The sequence below is a fragment of the Staurois parvus genome, unplaced genomic scaffold (assembly GCF_062004578.1).
Source record: "Staurois parvus isolate SC_StPar_1 unplaced genomic scaffold, SC_StPar_1.0 ptg000270l, whole genome shotgun sequence".
Taxonomy (NCBI): Eukaryota; Metazoa; Chordata; class Amphibia; order Anura; family Ranidae; genus Staurois; species Staurois parvus.
This window is the reverse complement of record NW_028318066.1, coordinates 3,615,131-3,641,919: the sequence shown is the minus strand read 5'-3', so window position 1 is coordinate 3,641,919 and position 26,789 is coordinate 3,615,131. Positions and strand designations below refer to the sequence as shown.

At 44.6% G+C, this 26,789-nt stretch overlaps 1 protein-coding gene across 1 annotated transcript in view; it reads left to right on the top strand.

Annotated features, from left to right (window-relative positions):
* Nucleotides 1-23,878, top strand: part of LOC149459193 (WD repeat-containing protein 53-like) — a 28,852-nt gene extending 4,974 nt beyond the window's left edge. The window contains exon 2 of the mRNA XM_089681559.1: nt 22,492-23,878. Coding sequence (XP_089537685.1) covers nt 22,492-23,067 — 576 coding nt within the window. The 3' untranslated portion in view covers nt 23,068-23,878. The remainder of the gene's footprint in view (nt 1-22,491) is intronic.
* The last annotated feature ends 2,911 nt before the right edge of the window (nt 23,879-26,789 follow it).

Here is a 26,789-nt window from a genome sequence, read left to right as displayed (position 1 = left end):
CCTTTGAGATCCTTACAACTCGGCATACTTCAACGGTATGGCCTCGGGCCTCCACACACGTATCTTTTATCAGCTGATATCAGTACAGTATGTATGGACAACCGCTAATCCATGTGTGTTGCTGCCTTCTAACCGGCACATGTGCAGTGATGCTGAAATATCCAATACATGCACAACAGCATTTAAGCAAGGCACAGGGAGCCAAGTGCCAGACATGACCATCACAAATAGGCTTCCTCTCTCTCTCAAAGCTGCCAAAGACACAGCAAAACTATTGTGTGCATACAAAAAAAGACAATTTACAGTCAAAGAGAAACAACAGTTGTAAAGGATATTCAACATTTTTTAAACAAATATTTTTGGAACAAAAAAAATGCATCCTGCTTTTCACCGACACATATTTTTCAAGCCAATAACAATTGAAGATATACTCTCTAGAGAGAAAAAAACATTCCAACTTTGTTACAAAATACTCTGTCAACATTTGCGCATTCTGTTCGGAAACTTGTCACCACCATTGGCAGACCCACCCTTATCTCACCTAAGCAAGGCAATGTTAGACAAAAAGCTAGAGACTTTTGTTAAACTCTATTTCTCAGCAGCTGGTTCTGCACTCTGCACATTTTCTACACTTTGCAATAGCTGATCTGCATTTCCAATTTGTGTCTCTACCATTTAACTACAGAACATTTAAAAAAAAATAGGCCTTAGTGGTACTCTATACAGTCATTATATACCTCTGTGTACAAGCAGGGTTCTTTTTCTCGGAAAATAGGTGCAGGAACGTCTGAATCACGTCTTGTCTCTGCCCCCCTACCCACCTCTGAGCACAGTATCTTGGCTCCACCCTACCCACCTACCAGTACCACTGCTTATAGAGAATGCACAGCCAAGTGTTATTTTGTGATGCAAAGTAATTTTTATAGAATTTGTTAGTGATAACAAGAAAAGCATTAAAATAGATCCCCCGCAGCCAGCAGAAACAGACCCCCCCCCAGCAACAATAGATTCCCCCAGCTACAATGGACCCTGACAACAAAAAAATCACCCTAGCAAAAACAGACCCCCATCAGCAAACAACAGATTTCCCAGAAGCCAGCATCAATGGACTCTCCAGCAGCCATCAACAATAGACCCCTCCCTCAACAGTAGACCCCTTCCAGCAACAATATTACCCACCAGCATCATTAGACCTCCCTAGCAACAATAGACCACTATGAAAAAATAGAATCCCTCCAGTGACAAAAGATCCCGAGCAGCCTGCATCAGTAGACCCTCCAGCACACCCCAGTATCCCTTGCCATTAAATACATTCAGTGCCGGAACTGCGTTGCCCCATGTTCCCACTGAAAAAAGCCCTGTGTGCAAGTACTGAGACACATACATAATTATTGTTTAATAGGTTATTATTACAAAACTGTATTCTGTATGGGGACTTGGAAGACCACAGGGGACCAGGTCGGGGCACACTTTGCCAACTGCCACATCTGGGCAGAAAAATAAACAGGGATGTTACAAGTTTATAATCAATTACAGTAGCAGCATGCATATTATTCCATATAGAAGTCTTTCTACTCACAAGCGGGTAGTGAGATGGACTTCATCTTCACTGCTTGCAATGTTTATGAGTGTTGGAGGGTTTTCTCAGCTAAGCACAACTTCTTGCCTGCATGCCTGAGCTAAGGGCAGATTGATTCTAGGAAGTAAATTCTCCATGGATCCTCTGCACTTACTTAAGATGATTGCATCCAGAAATGCTAGGGGGGTGTTTTTCAAAGTGAATTCTGAGCAAAATAAAGCAAGGACACATGGATGGATAGGGAGTTTGTTATGAATATAGATTTAATTAAATGGCATTGTTTTATTTGTGCTGCTCAAATGCATGTAGTTCTGCTTTATTAAATGTCTGTTTAGCCATGTTTGCATAATGCGTTTATGCGTGTTTGTGTTTAGAAGCGTTTTTTAAAGATAAGCACAGGAGAACCTCCCAAATGCCCAGAATGCACTGAAAAGTGGTAAATTATTAACTATTTCAGACTGTTTCAGAGAAATACAGAGAGTAGAATCAGAGAAAGCAGTATGTGTTGAGATTAGCTTAGGTGTGAGTTGCTCATTAACATTTCTTTTGTTTCCAAGGGTGGGACAGGTGTCTGGTGGATTGAGTCATTAAGGTCACCTGGCAGGGGGTCTTCATGAGGAATTTGAGGTGTGAATGGTCATTAACATATCTTTTGTTTCCAAGGGTGGGAGAGGTCTGAGGTGTTGTCAGGGCAGGGCTGTGGAACGGACAGGTAGGCCTAGTGGCAGGGTAACGCACTGGCTGACGACAACCACCACCAACAGACCGAAGTCCCTCAGGGCGCGGAGTCTAAGTCCCAGGCTGCCCTTCACCAGGGCCCCTGATGGTGGGGATGGACTTGACGCAGCCAGGTACCAGGTCGCGGCCCCCGAGACACCCCGGCTGCGGTAATGGCCGCCGCCAATGGCGTGTAGCTGGTGAGAATGACAATAGCGTAGTCAGGCAAGCTGGGTCGACAACAACGGGACAAAACGGTACAGAACAGTAGACAGAGAATCACAGGTCACGGGCCGGGTTCAGCAACGGAAGGTCAGATCGAAGGAAAACACAGAGAATGGTCTTAATCACAAGCCGAGTCAGAATACCAGAAGAGTCACGAGCATATACACAGAGCTGTAGGAAGACAAAGACACAAGACACAAGTGCAAAGAGCATGTGCGGGCCACAGGCTTATATGTCATCAGCCACACCCCTCTGGGGGATGGACCTCAGAGACCTGAAGGCATAAAAGGATTCCCACCATGCACAGCAGAATCCAAGATGGACACCAGCACATGGAGTAACAAAACTTCAGGGAAAAGGTAGGACCTTGACAGTACCTCCTCCTCAAGGGCCCCTCCCCCTCCGCGGCTCAACAAAAGGTTTCTGAGGAAAGCGGGTATGAAAAGCACGGAGGAGGGCAGGAGCATGGACATCCGCGGAGGGATCCCAGGAATGCTCCTCGGGACCATAACCGCGCCAATGAACCAGGAACTGTAACAGACCGCGCACCAATCGAGAGTCCAGGATCCGGCTCACCTCATACTCCTCATGACCGTCAACCCGAATGGGACGGGGCCGAGGCAGAGAGGTAGTGAAGCGATTGCAGATCAGAGGTTTCAACAGTGATACATGAAAGATATTGGAGATCCGCATCCCAGGTGGAAGGGCAAGGGCATAGGCCACCGGATTCACCTTGCGGAGAATGCGAAAAGGACCGACAAAACGGGGAGCTAGTTTGGGTGTGGGTACCCGAAGATTGAGGTTACGAGTAGACAACCACACCCGATCGCCGACCTGGTATGAAGGAGCGGGCAACCGTCTGCGATCAGCCTGGAACTTCTGACGCTGAGCTGAGTCCCTCAAAGCCCTCTGGATCTGCCCCCATGAAGAACGCAGAGCAGCAAGATGGATCTCCACAGCCGGAATGTCCTGTGGTGAGAACCTCTCAGGTAATACCGCGGGTTGGTACCCATAGTTGGCCATGAAGGGAGACATCCCGGAGGAGGAGTTGACCGCTGAGTTCCTGGCAAACTCTGCCCAAGGCAGGAGATCGGACCAATCGTCCTGATGGTCCGAGATATAACACCGAAGGAATTGTTCTAAGGCCTGATTGGAACGCTCCGCAGCCCCATTGGACTGCGGGTGGTAGGCTGAAGAAAAGGAGAGACTAATACCCAACTGGAAGCAGAAAGCGCGCCAGAATCTGGACATGAACGGACTCCCGCGGTCCGAGACAATCACCTTGGGCAACCCATGCAGGCGAAAAATCTCCCTGGAAAAGACCGTGGCCAGTTCTTGCGCTGTTGGCAATTTCCTGAGTGGAATACAATGGCACATTTTGGAAAAACGATCGACGACCATGAGGATGACCGTATGACCCCGAGACACAGGGAGGTCTACAAAAAAGTCCATGCCTAGGTGTGACCAAGGACGCTCCCCATTGGGAATGGGTTGCAGAAGACCCATTGGAAGATGCCGTGGAGATTTATTCTGGGCACAGATCGAACATGCCGCTACATAAGAGGCGATGTCGGCACGGAGAGTTGGCCACCAGAACAACCGAGAGACGACCCAAGACAACTGGTTCCTCCCCGGATGCCCGGCAGTTTTGGAGTTATGGTAGGTACGCAGCAGACGGGTGCGCAACCCCTCGGGTACAAAACATCTACCCTCCGGTCTCTCGGGAGGAGCGTCAGTTTGAGCCGCCAAAATCTGCTCCCCAAGGGGAGAAGTCAGACTGGTGTGAATGGCAGCCAGGATCTGATCCGGAGGTATGACCGAGGTTGGATCAGAGTCCTCCCTGGACAACTCAGAGTATTGCCGCGATAATGCATCAGCCCTGACATTCTTGGAACCCGGCAAATAGGAGACTACATAGTTGAACCGCGACAAGAACAAGGCCCATCTGGCCTGACGGGGTGTCAATCTTTTGGCCTCTGAAAGATAAGTCAGGTTCTTATGATCGGTAAGAATGAGGACTGGAACCGCGGAGCCCTCGAGCAGGTGCCTCCATTCCTTGAGAGCCAGAATGATTGCCAACAACTCCCTATCTCCAATCTGGTAGTTGCACTCTGCAGAGGAAAGCTTCCTGGAGTAGAACCCACAGGGAAGTAGGGGTCCAACGAGCGACCGACGTTGAGACAGGAGAGCGCCTACTCCCGTCTCGGATGCATCAACCTCAAGGACGAAGGGCAATCCAGGATTGGGATGAGACAGTATCAGAGCCGAAGCGAAGGCGGATTTCAGAGCCTCGAAAGCTACTATGGCCTCGGATGGCCACTCTTGAGGATTACTGCCCTTTTTGGTTAGGTCTGAGAGAGGCTTTGCCAGCGTGGAGAAGTTGGGACGAGGCCACTGCAGAACCGCCGAAACCTTCTGAGGGTCCATGGAGAATCCCTCCGCAGAAATGATGTAGCCTAAAAAGGCAACTTGGGATCGATGGAATTCGCACTTCTCAAGTTTACAAAAAAGTTCGTTCTCACGTAATCGTTGCAGCACCTGCTTGACATCCTGGATATGGGACTCCATGGAGGCAGAGTAAACCAGGATGTCATCCAGGTAAACCACAATGCACTGCTGCAACAAGTCACGCAGGACATCATTTATGAATTCCTGAAAAACTGCGGGCACGTTACACAACCCGAAGGGCATCACCAGGTATTCGTAGTGACCGGTTCTGGTGTTAAACGCGGTCTTCCACTCATCCCCCTCTTTGATCCGTACGAGGTTGTACGCTGCCCTAAGGTCAAGTTTGGTAAAGACTGTTGCCCCCTTAAGGCGGTCGAACAACTCAGTAATCAAGGGAATCGGGTAGGCATTCTTAGTGGTGATTCGATTGAGACCCCTATAATCAATGCAAGGCCTCAATTCACCACCCTTCTTCTTTACAAAGAAAAAGCCCGCTCCTGCTGGAGAAGTAGACTTACGAATGTGCCCCCGGGAAAGCGCATCTGCAACGTACTCCTCCATGGCCTTATTCTCCGCAACCGAGAGGGGATACACCCTGCCACGCGGAGGAGTGGCACCGGGTTGCAAGGATATGGCGCAGTCGTAAGGGCGATGAGCAGGTAAGGCACCAGCGCGTACCTTATCAAATACGTCCTGGTACTCCCCATAATCAGTGGGCAACGCAGAGTCCGAGGAGGCACACAACACCTTAACCGGCCCACGGATGCACCCGGCCCCACACTGTGGAGACCATGAGAGAATCTCGGCTGTTTGCCAATTGAAGGTTGGATTGTGCATCTGGAGCCAGGGATACCCCAAAACCACCGAATAGTGCGGAGAAGAAATCACCTGGAAACAGGCCAACTCCCTGTGAACAGCCCCAATAGCTACTTCAACTGGCACAGTCTCGTGGGTAACCTGCGGTGGTTGCAGGGGCCTGCCATCTATCGCCTCAAGAACCAATGGGGAAACTCGAGCCTGCAGGGGAATGGAGTGCTGGGCAGCAAACGAGCTGTCCATAAACAACCCGCCGGCCCCAGAATCAACCAACGCCTGGGCCGTTACCGAGCCCTCCGCCCAAGAGAGGACAACGGTGATCAGTGGCTTATCTCTGCGGAACGCCGAGGGACGAGGAGACTCCACCCAAGATCTGTCCCCGACAGGATCTCAGGTGCGAGCGTTTCCCGGACGGACCGGACAGGACTGCCGAAAGTGCCCACCAAGGCCACAGTATAGACAGCGACCCTCCCGACGCCGAACGGCCCGCTCTCCCTCGGAAAGGTGAGCAAACCCCAGCTGCATGGGCTCACCACCAGACAATCTATCCCCAGGAGGTGTGGGAGGAGAGGGAGGAACGGATGGGACAGAAAACGCAGGTGCCAGTCGATTGGAAGGCCTCCGCAGGCGTTCCTTGAGTGAAGGCCGCTCCCTGAGCCTGGTATCAATCAGGATCAGGAAGGAAATTAGTGCTTCCAGCTCCACAGGCAATTCCTTGGCTGCGATCTCGTCCTTCAATGCATCAGAAAGACCCTGAGAAAACGCAGCCACCAGAGCCTCATTGTTCCAACCCACCTCTGCTGCCAGGGTACGAAACTCTATGGCGTACTCAGCAACGGTCCGTGAACCCTGATGCATAGACATGAGCAGCTTGGCAGCCGAGGCGGAGCGAGCCGGTACGTCGAATACCCTACGGAAGGCATCGACAAAACCGGAAAACTCCTGAATCACTGGGTCATTCCTCTCCCATAAGGGATTCGCCCAGGCCAAGGCCTTGTCTGAGAGTAGCGATATTAGGAAACCCACCTTTGACCTCTCAGTCGGAAAAGCGTGGGGTATTAATTCAAAGTAAATCCCTACCTGGTTGAGAAACCCACGACACTGACTTGGCTCACCCCCAAAGCGCTGTGGAAGAGGGGCTGAACCAGTCATACCACTGGGCACGGGTGCCGCAGCAGCCGCAGTGGTGGGCGCAACAAGCGGAACAGCAGCGGGGGGCGACCACCGGAGTGACAACCGGCCTAATAACACCAGGAGTAAGGTGCGCGGTGTGTGCAAGCAGAGTTTGCAACGCCTGAGCGAACTGATCCAACAGGAGATCCTGTTGATCCAGTCTGGCGACCAACATTGGAAGCGAAGGCGTACCTGCACCGTCAGGGTTCATGGCACTTGTGTAATGTCAGGGCAGGGCTGTGGAACGGACAGGTAGGCCTAGTGGCAGGGTAACGCACTGGCTGACGACAACCACCACCAACAGACTGAAGTCCCTCAGGGCGCGGAGTCTAAGTCCCAGGCTGCCCTTCACCAGGGCCCCTGATGGTGGGGATGGACTTGACGCAGCCAGGAACAAGGTCGCGGCCCCCGAGACACCCCGGCTGCGGTAATGGCCGCCGCCAATGGCGTGTAGCTGGTGAGAATGACAATAACGTAGTCAGGCAAGCCGGGTCAACAACAACGGGACAAAACGGTACAGAACAGTAGACAGAGAATAACAGGTCACGGGCCGGGTTCAGCAACGGAAGGTCAGATCGAAGGAAAACACAGAGAATGGTCTACTCACAAGCCGAGTCAAATACCAGAAGAGTCACGAGCGTATACACAGAGCTGTAGCAAGACAAAGACACAAGACACAAGTGCAAAGAGCATGTGCGGATCACAGGCTTATATGTACTCAGCCACACCCCTCTGGGGGATGGACCTCAGAGACCTGAAGGCATAAAAGATTCCCACCATGCTCAGCAGAAATCCAAGATGGACGCCAGCACATGGAGTAACATAACCTCTGGGAAAAGGTAGGACCTTGACATCCCCTCAACTTCTTCAAGCTCAGATAGTAGTGCTCCTGAAACCAGGGGAAGGACCCATCACTTTGTAGTAACAATAGGCCGATTTCGCTGCTAAATATAGACTAAAAAACATTTTGCCAAAGTTACAGCAAACCTCCTTTCAGTTACCTGACATAATTCATAAAGACCAGGTTGGGTTTGTCCCTGGGCGGGAAGCCAGGGATAATACCACAAAAACTATTCACCTTATCACTAAGGTCCAGAAAACTCAGCTTGCCTTCTCTCTTGTGATGCAGAAAAGGCCTTTGACAGAGTCAATTGGTCCTTTCTCCGACAAGCTCTGGTGCAAATTGGGGTAGGTCTGCAAATGTTGGACCATATTCTGTCCCTATATTCTTTTTTTTTTTTAATTTAAATATTTATTCATTTTCAAATATAGCAATATACATATTTCCAAAACAAGTAATAAGAAATACAACATAACAAATTTTTTCTAAAACCACTTATTGCATATTATTTTCTCCCCATAACCCCCTTCCCTCACCCCACCCTCCCACCCCTCTTCAATAAACTCCTGAGATCTGTTTGTTTCCCCTCCCCTTTCCTTTATACTTATTCACAGGGTAGCTTCTTTCTTCTTTACTCTAAATTCCTCCCATTTCTCCCATTTTGTATAATAAGCCTCCATCCTATCTTCCTGTATATAGTATAGTTTCTCCAGTCTAACAATCTGATCCACTCTGTTCATCCAGTCTTCTACCTTCGGTGCCTCAACTTTGCGCCAAAACCTAGGTATCAATCCTTTTGCTGCATTTAAATAGCACTCTATACCCATACCTTTATATTTATTCATTGATATTTCTGTGATGTGGAAAAGACAAATTTCAGGGTCCAGACCAATCTCAATCCCAGTGATGATCCTAATTTGATTTATAACCTTTCTCCAGTAATCTTGTATTTTTAAACATCCCCACCATATGTGATACATTGTGCCCACCCCTCCACACTCTCGCCAGCACCAAGGTTGTTTCTCACCACTCATCTTGTGCTCTACCGTCGGTGTGATATACCACCTACTTAGACATTTATAGTTCAATTCCACTTCCCGCATACTAAAATTTCCATGTACCAATCTATATATTTTTCTTTGTGTATGTTCCTCTCACTCCACCCCTAAATCCCTTTCCCATTTTTCTATATATCTTAATTTTGACTTACTATCTAAATCAGTGAAAATTTTGTATGTTTTAGCAGTGCTGTGCTTCCCATCACCTCGAACTTCCAGAAATGTCTCAAATAAATTCCAATCTTTTCTAATTCTAAGGGGCTTCGTTAGTTTCCCCACAAATTGTTTCAATTGGTTATATCTCCATATATCTATCTTAGTGAAAATCCCTCCCTCTTCACTTTTCAAATCCTCCAGTGTTCTTAAGTTGAAATCCCAATTCCTCTGTGCAATCTATCCCACTCCTTCAATACTATTCTAGTGTATGGACTCGTGCTCTCGGCTAATTCTCTAAACTGTGTTGACACCCAAACAATCCCACTCAAATCCTTTCCACCAAGTGTATTTTCTATTGTAACCCAATTTTTACTCTTTAAGTTGTGCTTCCAATCAAAAATTCTTGCTAGGATGACTGCCCTATAATATCTTTTGAAGTCCGGCATTCCCACCCCACCCTTTTCTTTATTTCTACTTAACACTTCATATGATATTCTAGGTTTTTTATTTTTCCATATATATCTTGTTACCATTCGCTTGATAGTCCTAAAGTATATCCCAGGGAGTTTAATGGGAATCATTTGGAGTTTATACAGGATCTTGGGGACAATTACCATTTTTATTAAATTAATACGACCTAACCAGGAAGGATTTCTTCCTCCCATTTTCTTCAATTCCTCCCTAATCTCATTTAACAATGGAATATAATTTGCTTTATAAAGATTTTTCTGTGAAGAAGTAAGTTTCACTCCCAGATGTTTTATTTCTCTATCTTTCCATAAAAAGGGGAACTCTCTCTGTATCATTTCCTTTTCACTCTTTGGAAGATTTATATTTAATATCTCTGTTTTACTCCGGTTAATTTTTAGGTTTGACAATTCTCCATATTCCTTCAATGTTTTCATTAGAATGGGAAGCGTTATCCTAGGGTTTCCAATATAGAACAATAAGTCATCCGCAAATGCAGCAACCTTATGTTCTACCTTTCCTACATTAATTCCCTTTATATCTATATTTTTCCTAATTGTTAATAGCAGGGGTTCCAAAGATAAGACGAACAGCAGTGGGGATAGTGGGCAACCCTGTCTAGTTCCGTTTGACATTACAAAAGACTCTGATCTCTCTCCATTTACCATTACCATCATGGAAGGTCCTTCATACAATCTTCCAATCCACCTCCTCATCCTACTACCCAATCCCAGAGCCTCTAGCGTGTCCATGATGAAGTTCCAGTTTACCCTGTCGAACGCCTTCTCCGCGTCTATTGAGAGCAATACCACTGGATTTTTTCCCTTTCTACTTTTCTGGATAAGCATCAGGGATCTCAACCCATTATCTCGACCCTCCCTTCCTCTAACAAAGCCCACCTGGTCTCCATGTATCCACTCTGGCATCAGATCCCTCAACCTATTTGCTAAAACCTTTGCATACAACTTCGTATCTATGTTCAGCAATGATATCGGTCTATAACTTGAGCACTGGGAGATATCTTTACCTTCCTTATGAATCAAAACCACCTGGGCCAGTAGGGATTCCTGTCTCATCTCCAACTCTCCTCCCAACGCATCCATATACCGTATATACTCGAGTATAAGCCGACCCGAATATAAGCCGAGGTACCTAATTTTACCACAAAAAACTGGGAAAAACTATTGACTCGAGTATAAGCCGAGGGTGGGAACACCAGTGGGAAGAATCGTGCCTCATCATTGGTGTCAGTGGGAGGAATAGTGCCCCATCATTGATGTCAGTGGGAGGAATAGTGCCCCATCATTGGTATCAGTGGGAGGAATAGTGCCCCATCATTGGTGTCAGTGGGAGGAATAGTGCCCCATCATTGGTGTCGGTGGGAGGAATAGTGCCCCATCATTGGTGTCAGTGGGAGGAATAGCGCCCCATCATTGGTATCAGTAGCAGGAATAGTGCCACAACATTAGTATCAGTGGGGGGAATAGCACCCCATTATTGGTGTCAGTGGAATAGTGCCCCATCTTTGGTGTCAGTGGGAGGAATAGTGCCCCATCATTGGTGTCAGTGGGAGGAATAGTGCCCCATCATTGGTATCAGTGGGAGGAATAGTGCCCCATCATTGGTATCAGTGGGAGGAATAGTGCCCCATCATTGGTGTCAGTGGGAGGAATAGTGCCCCATCATTGGTGTCGGTGGGAGGAATAGCGCCCCATCATTGGTGTCAGTGGGAGGAATAGCGCCCCATCATTGGTATCAGTAGCAGGAATAGTGCCACATCATTAGTATCAGTGGGGGGAATAGCACCCCATTATTGGTGTCAGTGGAATAGTGCCCCATCTTTGGTGTCAGTGGGAGGAATAGTGTCCCATCATTGGTGTCAGTGGGAGGAATAGTGTCCCAACATTGGTGTCAGTGGGAGCAATAGTATCCCATCATTGGTGTCAGTGGGGGGGTGGAGGAATAGTGCCCCATCGTTGGTGTCAGTGGGGGGGAGGAAAAGTGCCCCATCGTTGGTGTCAGTGGGGGGGAGGAATAGTATCCCATGATTGGTGTCAGTGGGGGGTGGAATAGTGCTCCATGATTGGTGTCAGTGGGGGGTGGAATAGTGCCCCATCATTGGTGTCAGTGGGGGGTGGAATAGTGCCCCATCATTGGTGTCAGTGGGGGGGGGGAGGAATAGTGCCCCATTATTGGTGTCAGTGGAATAGTGCCCCATCTTTGGTGTCAGTGGGAGGAATAGTGTCCCATCATTGGTGTCAGTGGGAGGAATAGTGTCCCAACATTGGTGTCAGTGGGAGGAATAGTATCCCATCATTGGTGTCAGTGGGGGGGTGGAGGAATAGTGCCCCATCGTTGGTGTCAGTGGGGGGGAGGAAAAGTGCCCCATCGTTGGTGTCAGTGGGGGGGAGGAATAGTATCCCATGATTGGTGTCAGTGGGGGGTGGAATAGTGCTCCATGATTGGTGTCAGTGGGGGGTGGAATAGTGCCCCATCATTGGTGTCAGTGGGGGGTGGAATAGTGCCCCATCATTGGTGTCAGTGGGGGGGGAGGAATAGTGCCCAATCGTTGGTGTCAGTGGGAGGAATAATGCCCCATCATTGGTATCAGTGACACCAATGATGGGGCACTATTCCTCCCACTGACACTTGCTGACCCCTGTTCCAGTATGGTGCTGCTGCAGCCAGCATATGTGGTTGCAGCAGCACCTAAGCACAGCACACTTACCTGCATCTCCTTCACTCGATTTTCGCAGGGCCGCTCAGCTCCGCCTCCTCGCCGGTGATTGGCCGCCTGTGTGCCTTTCCTGAGCTACAGTTCTGGCGGCCAATCACCGGTGAGAAGGCGGAGCCGAGCAGCCACGCGACCATCCAGTGGACGAACCGAATGAAGGAGCAGCTGCGCTTCCTGGACCGGATCGTTGTGGGACCGGAGCCAGGTAAGAGACAGCAGCCCCCTGCCCACCCCTGTACTTACCGTAGTTTCCCTTCTGTTGGAAGGGGGGGGGAGCCATCTGCAGACGTTGACTCGAGTATAAGCCGAGGGGGCCGTTTTTCAGCACAAAAAATGTGCTGAAAAACTCGGCTTATACTCGAGTATATACAGTATATCTTTAATTTAGGCAACAGTAAGTCACTATATTTTTATAGTATCTCACAGTATACCCATCTGAGCCCGGGCTTTTACCCGACATAAAACTTTTTAATGCTATTTCTAGTTCTTCCTGTGAGATTTCAGATTCTAGGGAGTTTAATAATTCTTCGCTTAATTTTGGTAATCCTGCGTTTCTTAAATATTTCCTTCTTTTCTCCTCATTTACCATTTTGACCTTATTTGTAGGATCGTTGGGGGCAATATTATATAGTTTACTGTAGTAATCTTTAAATACCTTTGCGATTTCTTTGGTTGAGTGGACTAATTCTCCCTTGGAATTTTTTATTTTGTCTACATAATTCCTATTCTTTTTTTTTCTCAATAGATATTTTCCCGGTCTATCTCCCCATTTATATCTTTCCCCCATAATTTTATTGAAAATTCTCGTTTTTTCTTCCTCTAACACTTTCTTTAGTTCTTCCCTCTTTTTTATCATTTTTTCTTCTATCTCTTTCGTTATATTATTTTTATGTAGGAGTTCCAGCTCCACTATTTCCTTCAGGAGCTCACTGATCTTCTCTCGCTTTTCCCTTTTTTTCTTCGCCCCAATCGCAATTAGGATTCCTCTTATGTATACTTTATGCGTCTCCCATACTGTAGCCCTTGATACATCTCCCGTTTGGTTCTCCTCAAAAAATCTCCCTATCTCCTCCCTAATCTTCCGTTCAGTATCTTGATCCATGAGAAGTGCCTCGTTCAGCCTCCATGTTAGGCCTCCCGACGACCTCCCTCCCCATCTTAATTTCATTGCAACGGGGGCGTGATCCGAAAGAGTCATTGCCTCTATCGTTACCCTAGACAAATCTTCAATGAGTCGGTGATCTATCAATATATAGCCTAATCTAGAGTATGTCTTGTGTACATTAGAATAAAAGGTATAATCTCTGTCTCTGATATTCACAATTCTCCAACTATCCACCAGTTGGCTCTCTCTCATCACCTTCTTTAATAATCTCAATGACTTATTTCCCCCTCTCTGCAATAAAGAGGTTGTATCTATTTGTGGTTCCATACATAGGTTGAAGTCACCTGCCACTATTAAATATCCCTTAGCAAAATCCATCAATTTCTTCAGAACCCCTTTCAAAAACATCTCCGGCTTCCTATTTGGGCAATATATATTTGCTAGCGTACACTCGATATCCTGCAGTTTACCTTTCAAAAACAGAAACCTCCCATCCGGATCGGTTTTTCTGTCCTCCATTTCAAACCTAATATTTTTTGCAAATCCTATAGCCACACCTTTTGCTCTCGTAACTGGGGAGTCTGCATAGTACCAAATCGGGTGGTATCTAGAGTTCAACTTAAGGTTTTTTTTTAACTCGAGGTGCGTTTCCTGCAAGAATACCACTGAGGCCGCTCTATGCTGTAGTTCTCTATATAACCTAAATCTTTTACCTGGGCAATTTAACCCATTTACATTATGGGTTACAAACTTTATTTCCTCCATATTTTGTTTGTTTGCCTTCTTTCTATTTTACCATCTCCTTTCTTCTTCCTTTTCCCTATATCTCTTCTTTTATACCAGATGTCAGTTTTAAAAACCTCCTCTCGCCCCTCCCCCTCCAATTCCCTCCCTCCCCCCCATTTTAGGCTTGTAGTTTGCCTATAAATCTGTTGAGGGTCTAAACCCTCCATAGATTTTGTACCCTGGGGTTGAACTCCACCCATGAACGGTCTCTCCCACCCCCCCAGATGCCCCTTGTCTATTTCATAAACTCAACGTGGTTCCACTAAGAGGTACTTAATTCGAGCGAGCAAGAAGTAGGGAGAAAAGAAGAGGAGAAAAAAAAAAAGACAAAAACCCTCCTCTCCCTCCTCTATCTCCCTCTCCTAATTAACTGCCAGTCTTCCTTTACTCTGGCCCCACTGTCTCCTACCTCCTCCTCCCAACCAGAAATTTCTATAGTTTGCAAATCAAGTCTGTCACAAAAGTCTCTTAAATCCTCAGGAAATCTCAAGTAGGCCGTCACTCCATTCTTCCATCCAATTAGACACTCAGGAATACCCCATCTATAGTGCACGTTTTGTTTTTTCATTTGCTGTAACAGGGGTTTCAATAATCTTCTCCACAGTGTCTCTGATGTTAAATCTGCAAATATCTGTATATCTATTTCTCCATATTTAATAGTTGATCTTCCCTTAATCTTTCTCCATATCTCTTCTTTATCGCCCATCTTCTGGAATTGGACAATTATGTCTCTGGATTTCTTTTCTCCATTTCCATGTTGGATCCTTCCAATTCTAAAAACCTCTTCCAGATTCACCTGTTCTGTTTCTGGTCTATCTCTTATGGAGTTTAGAATTTTACAGACAAAGTCTCTCACTTCCTCTCCCTTTACAGACTCCGGAACACCTTTTACCCTGAGATTCTTCCTCCTCTCCCTGTTTTCCTGTACTTCCATCCTATATAGCAATCTTTTTTGCTTTCTTAATATCTTTTGTCCTTTTTTCTAAACCAGAGATAGATTGGGCGTGGTTTTTAATTCTTTCCTCTGTCTCCTCCATCCGCAATAGCATCTGCCCTAGATCGCTCTGTATAATTGTCAGTTCTTGTTTTATTGTTTTTTCTAAGCTTTTGAACATATCTGCCATCTCTTTCTTATTTGGTACTTGTAGTTCACTTTCCAGATCTTTCCTCTCCACATTCTCTGATACTTGTTGGCTATTATGCTTTATTCCCAGGGAGAGTCTAGGGCTAGCTTCCAAACTCATTTCCAGCTCACTTTTATCACCGATACTTTGAGATCTTTCTGGAGTCACATTTCCTTGAGACGTATATTTTTTTAACGTACCTACTTGGGACCCCTTTCGCCCACTACTTTTAACGTTTTTATTCTTCATCTCTTCTGTATGTCTTATTCAGTTAAATACAGGGACCACATTAGGTTAACAGCTACAGACCAGGTATCTAGATTCAGCACGCACTTATTTTCCAATTTCCCACTATATGCTCCTTCTTCTTCCAGGGCTGCTAGTTCCTTTTTACACTCTTTCAATCTTCCCCAGGGAGTCTCCCCCTCTTTAAGCATACAGTCACTATTTGGTCACATTTGGCTAGGCCGTGCTGCTCACATTCACCCTCTGGTTGCTTTTCTTCTGATAAGACAGCTACGAGCCACCAGCTGCTAGCTTCAGCTTCCCATTGCTCTCTTCAGGGGTACTGCTCTGGGTCTTCTTTTTCAAATCCTGCTCCCCTGTGTATAGACTTGACACACACGGGGAGCAGGTTATCCGCTGAAAATATGGTTTCTCTTATATGCTGCGGAGGGGAGCGAGCCGGCGTCCTCACTCTCACTGCGGATGCCGGCCGGCTTTCTCCCCTTCCCAGTAATCCTCTGCGGTTTCCCACGTGTCCACACCGTGACTCCCCGCTCTCCCAGCAGCCCCGCACGTCAATCCGGAATTCCTTCAGCGGGCCCCCCCGCCCGGCACACCTTCTTCCCTCCACTCCCGGGACGCCGCACCCGCTCTGGACCCGTCACTCGTGGGTAAGTCCCTGGGTCACTCCTCTGCAGGCATCTGGGGTGGTGTAGATGTCTCGGAGAGCACCCGCTCCGTGCTCTCCTACACCGCCATGTCTAGGCTCCTCCCCCACAACGCGGGCCTGTCCCTATATTCTACACCCTCAGCCACTGTGTGGGTTAATGGAATACAATCTGAACAGTTCAAAATTTCTAATGGCACAGGACAGGGCTGTCCCCTTTCCCTGCTATTATTTGTGATAGTAATTGAACACTTAGCCCAAGCTATATGCAATAACAACTCTATTCAGGGTATTCATACCCTCTCCACACACTGTAAACTCTCATTATATGCGGATGACCTTTTATTGTATGTTAGTCAACCACATATTGGTATGCCCTCCATACTGAATGAAATTTAACGGTTTGGTGGCTTTAGCAATTTTAAACTGAATCTTGCTAAGACTTAGACCTTGAATCTTTCTCTGACGCCACCTATTCTCTCCATGCTTAGACGGAATTTCCACTTTAAATGGAAATCCAAGGCAATCACATATTTGGGTACAGAGATTCCTGCGAATTTACAAGACCTCTATACTCTCAATTTTAGTCCACTCCTTACTAAATTACGTAGGTCATTGGAGATATGGCAAGATCTTTTTTTTTTTTTTTTTTTTTTTTAAAAATCATTGATTTTTATCCACCCTGCACCTACATCATTCCAGATTGAAACATAAGCTTTTGTGCCATCCTAAATCTGAGGGGGGTGCCGGTCTTCCAGATTTTGAAATTTATCACGCCTCTGCACTACTAGCCCGTTTTATGGGAATGGTTTTCCCTTCTGTTTACCAAGGCTTCTGTCATAGTCGAACAAGATCTCTCTCCAGTGGACTTATGAGCACTACCTTGGAGTTACTCTGGTTCTTATCGCACTTTTCATGTGCTTTCCCCTTTGACGGAAGCCGTGTTTAGGATTTGGTATCTTTTACCTGGACGTTATGCGCTGTCTTCAGATCCTAGTCCACTTACTCCCCTTTTTGATAATCCCAAACTTCCTAATAGTACACATATTTTTATATATGGCTCCTATGACAGATACTCTTGGCCATTTGCATGCTCTTTTGTTAATCCCTCCACAGGCTCCATTGTGCTGTAGTATAGTAGTATAGTGTAGTATACTGCCCATCTATCGTCTTCTTTCAATTCGTTGACGAAGATTCATCTTTAGACATAAAGTAAATTCCTTCATTCCTCTGGAAATGTACATAGGCCTCTGTTGGCTTTTAAACACGTGTGCCTTCTTTCAGAATTACCTGACCATGTCCTCTCTAAAGTTCATAAATTGATAATCACTCATACCCATGGTTCTCTACCTATATATTCTAGAGTATGGGCAGAGGAATTGGGTATAGAGATCTCCCCTGGTGAATGGCAGAAGGCATTTATTTTCACCCATAAATCTTCTGTATCTAACTTTATAGAGGAAATAAATTATAAATTGCTCTCTAGATTGTACCGGGACCCGGTTTGCATTAGTTGCATCTTCCCCTCCGCTTCGGACATCTGCTGGTGCTGTCTCAAGGAGAGAGGAACGTATTTACATGTGTGGTGGGTCTGTGATCTCATTAGCCTGCTCTGGCCTAAGATTTTTCAGATATATTCTGACATATATAATGACTTCCTCACTCCATCTCCCAAAATCGCGTTATTGTCCAGATTACCTGGATCTATCAAATCGCAAAAAAATAATCTTTTAAGTTTTTTCCTTTCCTCAGCACGCAGCAACTCATTTCCAGATTTTGGAAAACTACAACCAGTCCTTCCCTATCTCTTTGGGTAAATATTTTAAATGATACTATGTTAATGGAAGAAATGCAGGCAGCCGAAATGGAACCACGGAAGAAATTTAATTCTCTACGGTCCATCTGGATTCAGTATTCCACCTCTGGGAAATTACGGAATATGCTTTAATCACTCCCTCTGTTTTGGTTTCTCATTAGCTATGTGGTAAAAGGAATTGGATTAGTGGATCTCATGTCATCTTCCCCATGTCCCTTCGTGTCCCTGTACCCTTTCCTGCCAATGTTATTTTTTATCCTTGGAGTCTTTCCCTTCTCAGCTTCGCTTTTTCTTTCTTTTGTTCCTTATATTATTTCTCTTTTCCTTTTCTCTTTCTCTGGTTTATTTAGGAATTATTGGGACGAATTGTCTATAGATGTCGTGTTTTGGACATCCTTTGGCTTGTGATACTGGATGGTCTTGCTCTATTTTGTATGTCTCTCTACATCGTATATGTCTATTCATATCCGCTAGCAACATCCTGTTTCTTCAATAATGTAATGTACTGGCCATATTGACACTGTTATTCGTGTCCTGTTCTACATTTCAGCTGTTTTTTTTTTGTTTATTTGGTGCTTTTGTACAAGTAACAGAAACTCTTTAATAAAAATATATTCAATCTAACTTGCAGGGGGCCCCTTATTTTTTTTATTGGCACTGTCATTTTAATAAATTGTGTAAAGAACTGCCTTTTCAGTTTTCACATATATTAACTGCTTCACTGGGTGACAGATCGTGGAACATTCAGCATTCTGGGTGGACACTGCAGTGTGATTTAGCACCTGCTGTGTCCACCAGACACAGCTGATGACAGATCACTGTACTGGGCCGCTGCCGGTACCGTGTGATTGCTGTGGCAAATCACATGACAATTGTGCACAATAGATGGCTTCCATTCATTGTGTACTATTTTGTTGCTCTCTATGATTCACAATGATCACATGGTACAGACAGGGCTAATCACAGCCCTGTACCATGTGGTTAGTTGTGGTCTATCACAGCTAATCACAACAATACATACTGAATCAATTGATTTCATTCAGTGAAAGTGGTTGTTTATAACAGTGATATTCACTGTTAAAAGCGATTTATAATGTGTAAAAAAAAAAAAAAAAAATCCTGATCACCTCCACAGAGTAGTACAATGTTACTATGGTAACATTGTATTACTCTGGTTACAGTTATTACAAAAAAAAGTAATAAGAAAGAAATTATTTTTAAAAAATTATTAAATTACATACTTTCACCAGTCAGTGTCCCTGATTACCGCTACACCACTTATACCATGATGCTGTACTGCACTGGTGACAGTATGCAAAAAAAAAAGTGAAAAAATTAAATTTTTTTTTTTATTCCTTTTTCCAAAAAGTCGCCATGCCTCTTACTAAATACCTAATACTCTGGACTGACTACTTTCCAAAAAGGGGTAATTTGGGGGGTATTTGTACTGTCCTGGTATTTTTGGGCCTCAAGAAATGAGATTGGCCTTCAGAACATCAGTATTGATCAATTTTCAGATATATACACCAACATTTGTGAGCTCCTATTTCCTACAGACTAAATAATATACACTGATTTGGGTTATTTTTTACCAAATAAATGTAGCAGAATACATTTTGACCTACGATTTTATGAAGAAAAAATATTTGCACAACTTCTTTTTTTTTTTTTTTTTTACATTTTCAGTATTTTTTCATTTAATTAGCAAAAAATAAAAAAAACCCAGTGATAATTAAATACCACCAAAAGAAAGCACTTTTTGTGTGAACATAATGATAAAAATGTTATTTGAGTATAGTGTTGCATGACTGTGCAATTATCATTCAATGTGTAATAGAACTGAAAGCTGAAAATTAGCCTGTGCAGCAAGGGGGTAAAAGTGTCCAGTATTGAAGTGGTTAAAGCTCAGCTCCAGCCAAAACATGTTTGTTTTGAATACAGGATTCTCAGAGCACTGTGAGTTAGGTAAAAAATTCCTGCCTTCAGGCTCACTATTTCTGGTTGAAAGCTCAAAAGGTGTTGTCCCCAGTGTTGTAAGCAGTGAATCACATTTGACACATTCACTTTTGGGTGTGTAAATAGTCTTTTTAGAACAGGCACAAAGAAGAAAACGTATGAAAGGCTGGATAGAAGTATGGATCGTACTTTTACCCAATATTTATTGTTTCCTTTTTTTTTAAATCAGAAATATAAAAAGCCAAACTCAAACATAACGGGCATGCCTGGCGAGCTTTCATGGGCACCAAGTACTTTAGGCACTAGGTGCCTAAATCAGAGTTGGTGCAGGTTTGGTTTTTTATTCTCTGACAGGTTGGCATTTTGTGACAATTTTTTTTCATCTAGTTCTCCAGACTAATTTCAGATTGGATGTTGCCCTGACTGATGTTATCTGTATTTTTAATGTAGACAGCTGTATGAGCAAAAGCTCATTGAAAACAAAATTTTTAGACTTTTTTTTTTTTAACCCTTTCCCGCCGCTGCCTCCTGGGCTCTTTAAGTGGTCTAAATGCCAGGAGGCTGGCATTCCGATCATGCGACCGCTGTGATTGGCAGTCACCACAGCCACATGATCGGAAAGCTTCTGATCACAAATATGCTTTGGAAGCTTTCCAGTCCCCGCTGGTAACTGTGCTGGGAGCGCGCAGGGTGCGCTTTCCGCACAGAAAATTGTTTACGTAGGGCCGCATATGCGTACTTTTGGATGAAAGTGGTTTATATGTACCTGTATTCAGAATACAGACGAGCCTTTCTCAACATTTTAATACAGGGAAAACCTTGAAATAGTTTTAAGGTCTTAGGGAACCCCAGCTAAATTATTACATCTGTGTAATAATATGACGCATTTGTGTGGTCAGTATGTTGAAAATATAATATTGAATAAAAGAAAAAATGTGATGTATCTAGCATATTTGGTACCCAGAGCAGTTTTTTTTTTAACACTCCCCTGCTCTCTAAGAAAGTTGTAGCAATCATGGAACAAAATAATTTTGGCCAAAAAAGGAAAACCAATGGTGAAAATTGTAGTGCCCGTTACATTGGTGGTCAGTGGAAAAGTTCCTTCTTAAATTGGTAGTTGGTGTAGTTGGCTCTTATATTGGTGGCCAGTGGCAGAAGGACCCCATGTATTATTGGTCAGTGGGAGAAGGCCACTCTTACATTGTTAACCAGTAGGAAAATTACCCCCCTTTCACACAGCTTAGAAGATAATGGATAGCAATGTTTACTGGGAACTAGAAACTCTTCATTGGTCAAGGATCCCTGAGCAACTGCTGAAAGAACCCTAGAGTTCCACAGAACCCTGATTAGGAAACCCTGCTATAGATATTCCAGTATTTACATAATCTTAGCAAGCTGTAAAATTATTTATAAACAAGCCACCCTGTACCCAGTTTAAAACAAGTAAATACTGTGAAGTAACTTTTCCCCTAAGATTATAACAAAGACTTTGGAGTTTTGGTCTGCTTATAATGCCCCATGCACACAGGACCTTTTTAGCTCAGCTCTCCTAAATGCCTTTCCCCATTGGCAGTCACATTTATGCAGAAAAACCGGTTGACGTGTAAACATGTTTAGGCACATCAAGCACTTGGGTGTTTTCATTTCATTGACTAGAATTCTGGCCATTGAAATGAATCAATGCTCAAGCGCTTGACGAGTCAAGCGTTTTTCCTGCAAAAACACAGATGCTCCTGGACGCACTGGGAGTTATTTTTCTGCCTCTAAACGCCTATGTGTGCATGGACAGATTTACTAAAACTGATGCACTCAGAATCTGGTGCAGCTGTACATGGTTGCCAGTCGGCTTCTAAATTAACTTTTGTTCAATTAAGCTTTGGCAATAAAACCTGGAAGCTGATTGGCTTCTATGCAGAGCTGCTCCAGGTTTTGCACACTTCAGTTTTAGTAAATAACCCTCATAGACTGACATGCAGGGGGCATTTGGAGGCAGAAAAAAAAATTAGGGCACCAGCTTCCCCTTAAAGTGGCATTACATACACCCTGTGTGTAAGAGCCTAACAGCACCTGCTGATTGTTTACACTAGAGGGCTGGCAGGCTGCCTCTCCATAGAGAATAGCTGACATTTCTGCACCTGTGTTGTGAATTTGAATTTCCCGCCTATAGTTACAGAGGTAAATGAGGGCTTGTTTTAAAGTGCTTTTACTGCTTGTTTAGAATATGTAGTGTGGTAGTTGGGGCACAGGATTACTTTAACGTAATCTGTATCTAAAGCCAATAGTTTTTATTTAGGATAGAGAAGGGATTGGCTGAAATTCCTGCAAGGTGCCATTACTTTCTCTCCTATAGACACAACAGGACATTAGGGAAAAATCTTCAAATGATCAGCCCTATTAGACAGTTGTCACTAGAGCACGTGTCCATTGAAATATTTCCCCACTATTCATGTTTTGATGCATAGTAAACAGAAATATACTTTCAATACTCCCTATAAATGGTGGGCATTATAGTAAAGGTTAAGCATTTTATTTATGATCTTTCTCGTTTGGGAACACACTACCACAATATATATGGCTCACTTTTTTGTGTGTTTCAGGTGATGCTTTGGAACATGCAGAAGACAAGACTACTGTGGATCACAAACCTGCAACATTTGACTCAGGATGAAGAGGATATGGATAACCATCAGTCTCCAGGCCAGATCTTCAATCCACCTCTGGCACATTCACTTTCTGTCTCTTCTTGTGGAAATGTCTTCTGTTGTGGGGCTGAAGATGGCAAAATCCGAATATTCCGGATATCGGGAACACGTTTTGAGGAGGAGCTGTGTTTTAAAGCTCACACTCAAGGTGTCTCTCAAGTCAGTTTTGTTGAACAAAATCCTGAGCAAACCATTTTACTATCCGGAGGTAATGATGGTAGAGTTTGTCTCTGGGACATCAGCAAGGAAACCACACAACCTCAAAAACAGAAACGTAATTCTAGAAGGTCCTCATCTAATGTAAAGATCCAGCAAACTGCAGAGGTTGTGCCAAGAGTTAGCTCAAAGCTTTGTTTTGAACATGGGGAAAAAGTGAACTGGATTTTAGGAGCTGAACTTCAGGGAACAAAAGTGGTTCTCGTGGCAGATCCAAGCAGTTCCATATCCATGTACCAGTTAGGAGAGCTATAGGGAAACTTCCTTTTTTTTTTTTTTTTTAGGAAATGGATTTGTTATGTGGAAGTATGCCACTTATTTTCAGTTTTCAGCCTCATGCACACTGCTGGACGTTTCTTTATCTCAGAGGTTTTTCTTCCTGACAGCGTTATTTTGGCATAAAAAGAATTGTGGCTTTAATTAAAAGAGAAATAGGGCTTTTTCCCCCCCCCAGTTATACTTGCCTAGGTGGATGCAGCATCGGTCCGATGCTGCATCTGTCCCCCGTCGGCTCTAAGTGTGAGAACTCAACGATCACTTGACCGCTGATCGACTGACTGACTTCTGTCCGCTCTGAGCAGAGAATGGGACTGTTAGTCACCGCTGTCTGCTCAGCCCCCCAGTGTTCACTGGAGTGCAGGGCTGTGGAGGAGGAGGGAGCGACTGGCTCTGGCTCTCAGTGCTTTGCTGAGAGGCTGAGCCAGGTGCCGCTCCATACTCTGGGGTGGGGGTGCATCCCGACTTTGAAGTTGGGATCTTTCCCCAGCCTGGACCGGCTGAGTGACGATAGCCAACAGCAAATTTTTTCAGCTGAAAACGGGTCACAGGAGTGCAGAACGAACTGGACTCCTGTGATCCACAGGAGAAGTACAGCCAAAAAAGCTTTGACTGTACTTCTCCTTAAATTTAATTTGCAAGAATAATAATTTATTCTGGCTATTGAAATGAAACACGCCTAGCATTAACGCATGTTCACATGCGTCAAGTGTTTTTTTTTTTCTGCCAAAACGCTGCTGCTCCTGGACGCACTGGCAGTGGGGTCTTCTGTCTCTAAACACCTATGCCTCTAAAAGCTTATGTGTGCATGGACATGCAGGGGTGTTTAGAGGCAGGAAAAAAAAATGCCAGACACCCCTAGCAGCAGCTGGAAAAAAAAACCATCCAGTGTGCATGAGGCCTTCCAGATGAGCTTGTAATTACCACATTCAGCTAACACAATGTTTTGCAGTGCCTTAACAAAACTTATTGCCACACCAATTTAATGTGATGTGGGATAATTCATAATCATACAGTGCTTATTCTATCAAAATGGTAGAACGCAGATATGTAGACATGTTGCATTTTAATGCACCTTTTGGCAACATTGGAAAAATTAGATAACTTGATGGGGTTGTCCACTTCTGAAAAAAACTTCTTGGTATTTTGTCCATGAGTTCTTAGCCCAAAATTCCCATTTCTTATAGAAAAGAGAAATATTTTTACACAGAGAATATCCTATTTAAAAATTGCTGTGCCTGGGGATAAAAGTGCCCAGCAAAAGATATTTCTATGAGAGCCATCTGTCATTTGTGAAAAGAGATCTTCCATTGTATGAGCAGCTATTAAAGGAGAAGTAGGGCCAAAGCTTTTTTGGCCCTTCTCCAATGGATCACAGGAGTGCAGTTCATTCTGCATTCCTGTGACCCGTTTTCAGCCGATAGGGGGCTAAAGCCCAATGTCGGCTAATGCCACTCAGCAAGTCCAGCGTGGTTAGATTTTGACTTTAAAACATTTAAAAAAAAAAATAACATGTTATACTTAGCTGCTCTGTGCAATGCGCAAGGCAGCCCCACTCCTCTTCTTGCGTCCCCTGTCAGCACACCTGGCTCTGTCCCCCTGTAGCAAGCCGCTTGCTATGGGGGCACTCCTGCGTGCTTGCTCCTAAGCACTCCTCTGTGTGTCCATAAGATACACAGAGGGCTGCTCAAGCTACCCTCCCCCGCTCCCACCTCACTGACTGTGATGGACAGAGGTGAGAGCCAATGGCTCCTGCTGCTGTGTCTGAGCTAATGAAGAGGGAGAGAACCCGGAGAGCCGCTGATCTCGTGCACATTGCTGGATCAAGATTGAGCTCAGATAAGTATTAGCGGAGCTGAGAGGGGGAACTTGCGCACTGAAGCTTTTTTAATCTTCATACTTAGAATGCATGAAAGTAGAAAACTTTCAGCTTTTAGGACCACTGTAAAGTTGGGATCCACCCAGATACCTGGACTGGCATCTGACTCAGCCTCTCAGCAAGCCGCCTCCTCCACAGCCCAGTGCTCCAGTGAGTGCTGGAGGGGCGGAATAGAGAGCCGGTGACTGACAGTCACCAACTCTCTGCTTATTGAAGACTGAGAACTTGAGTGATCAGTGGTCTATGATGGCTCTGTTCTTAGAAGCAGCAGGGGACAGATGCAGCATTGGACTGATTCTGCATCAACCTAGGTGAGTATAGTTTTTTTTTTATGTAAACCTATACTCTTTTAAATGGTTGCAAACCTTTAATTTTAAACTAAGCATTTGACAAAAAATATTTAATGAGTAAAGGTTTAGTTTGGTGAAAAACTACATGAAGAAAAAATTTATATGCAAATTGAAACTGGTCGTGTAAAAATTGTGGCTCTGCCACATCTTACTCTATTTATTTTCTCATGCAATGGGTCACTTCATTGACTTAAAGTGGTATTAAAGCTTTGTTTTTTTTTATTCTACAATATCAAACATGTCATATTTACCTGTTCCTTGCAATGGTTTTACACAGAGTAGCCCCGACCCTCCTCTTCTCGGGTCCCCTGCCAGCACTCCTGCTCCTCTCCCTCGAGCAGTGCCCCCAGAGCAATGTTGCTTGTATAAGACACACTGCGCCACGATGCAGCCCCCCCCGCTCTCGCCTCATTGGCTCACTGGCTCCTCAGCCAATGAGGAAGAAGAGTACCCATAGAGCAGAGGCTCTCGTGAACATCGATGGATTGGAGGTGGCTGGGGGGGGGGGAGTTTCTGCATACAGAAGGTTTTTTACCTTCATGCATAGAATGAATGAAGGTAAAAAAAACTTTAGTCTTTAATATCACTTTAAGCCCAGTACACATGGCCTGAAAATTGCCTGGTTCAGCAGGTGCCAGATGACCTTTATCTTGTGTGTTCAGCTGTCAAACAACTGCCTTCTGTCAAACGGGCATGCTGGAAAATCAGCATTCAATCAGCACTTGTAGTCAATGGCTGTGAGTGCTGATCAGTATATTCTGGTGGGGGAGTTCCTCTGTCATAATACAAACTCAAAGCAGGAGAGATCGCTCCAGCAACATTGCTTGTGTTAATGCAGCGGTCTTTTTTTCTTTTTAATTCAACTCACTGGTTGAGCAAAAAAAAAAAAAGTGTGCACCAGTACAGAACTTCAGCTGCTTATATTTGAAGCTGCTGATCATTTTGACATGTTTGACTAAGTTAACCTTTTTTTAAATATATTTAGTTAAAATGGTCTTAGGTTGTGATAGATTTGCTTTAGAACTTGTTTTGCTGGAAAATGCAGCATGCTTTTAGGTGCTTTAGCTTGCATTTGTAATCAGTATCAGATATATTTATTTCCTTCTGACCTGCTGCCAATATTCAAGCTATGTATGCTTTGCCATTGAATTGGATGGGGTCTAAAATGAACATATTCCAGTGACCACAAGTCCTGAAGTTGGTCATATATTGAAGAGATATCTTTGTTCTAAAATAAATGACCAGCCATAACCTTTCTCTTTCTATTACCCAAGATTTCTCATGATAGACACCAGGTTCCTAATCATTCTCTAACTGCCCTAAACAAGCATCACTTCTTGGTGTGTATTGTGCATTATCACCTTTGAAACTTTTTGACTCCTCTAAAGTGGTTAAGTGTCCATAATTGAGTAACCCCTAAAAGCAGACCTGTATTTTTTTTTTGATGATGACCTATCCCATGAATGTCTTGG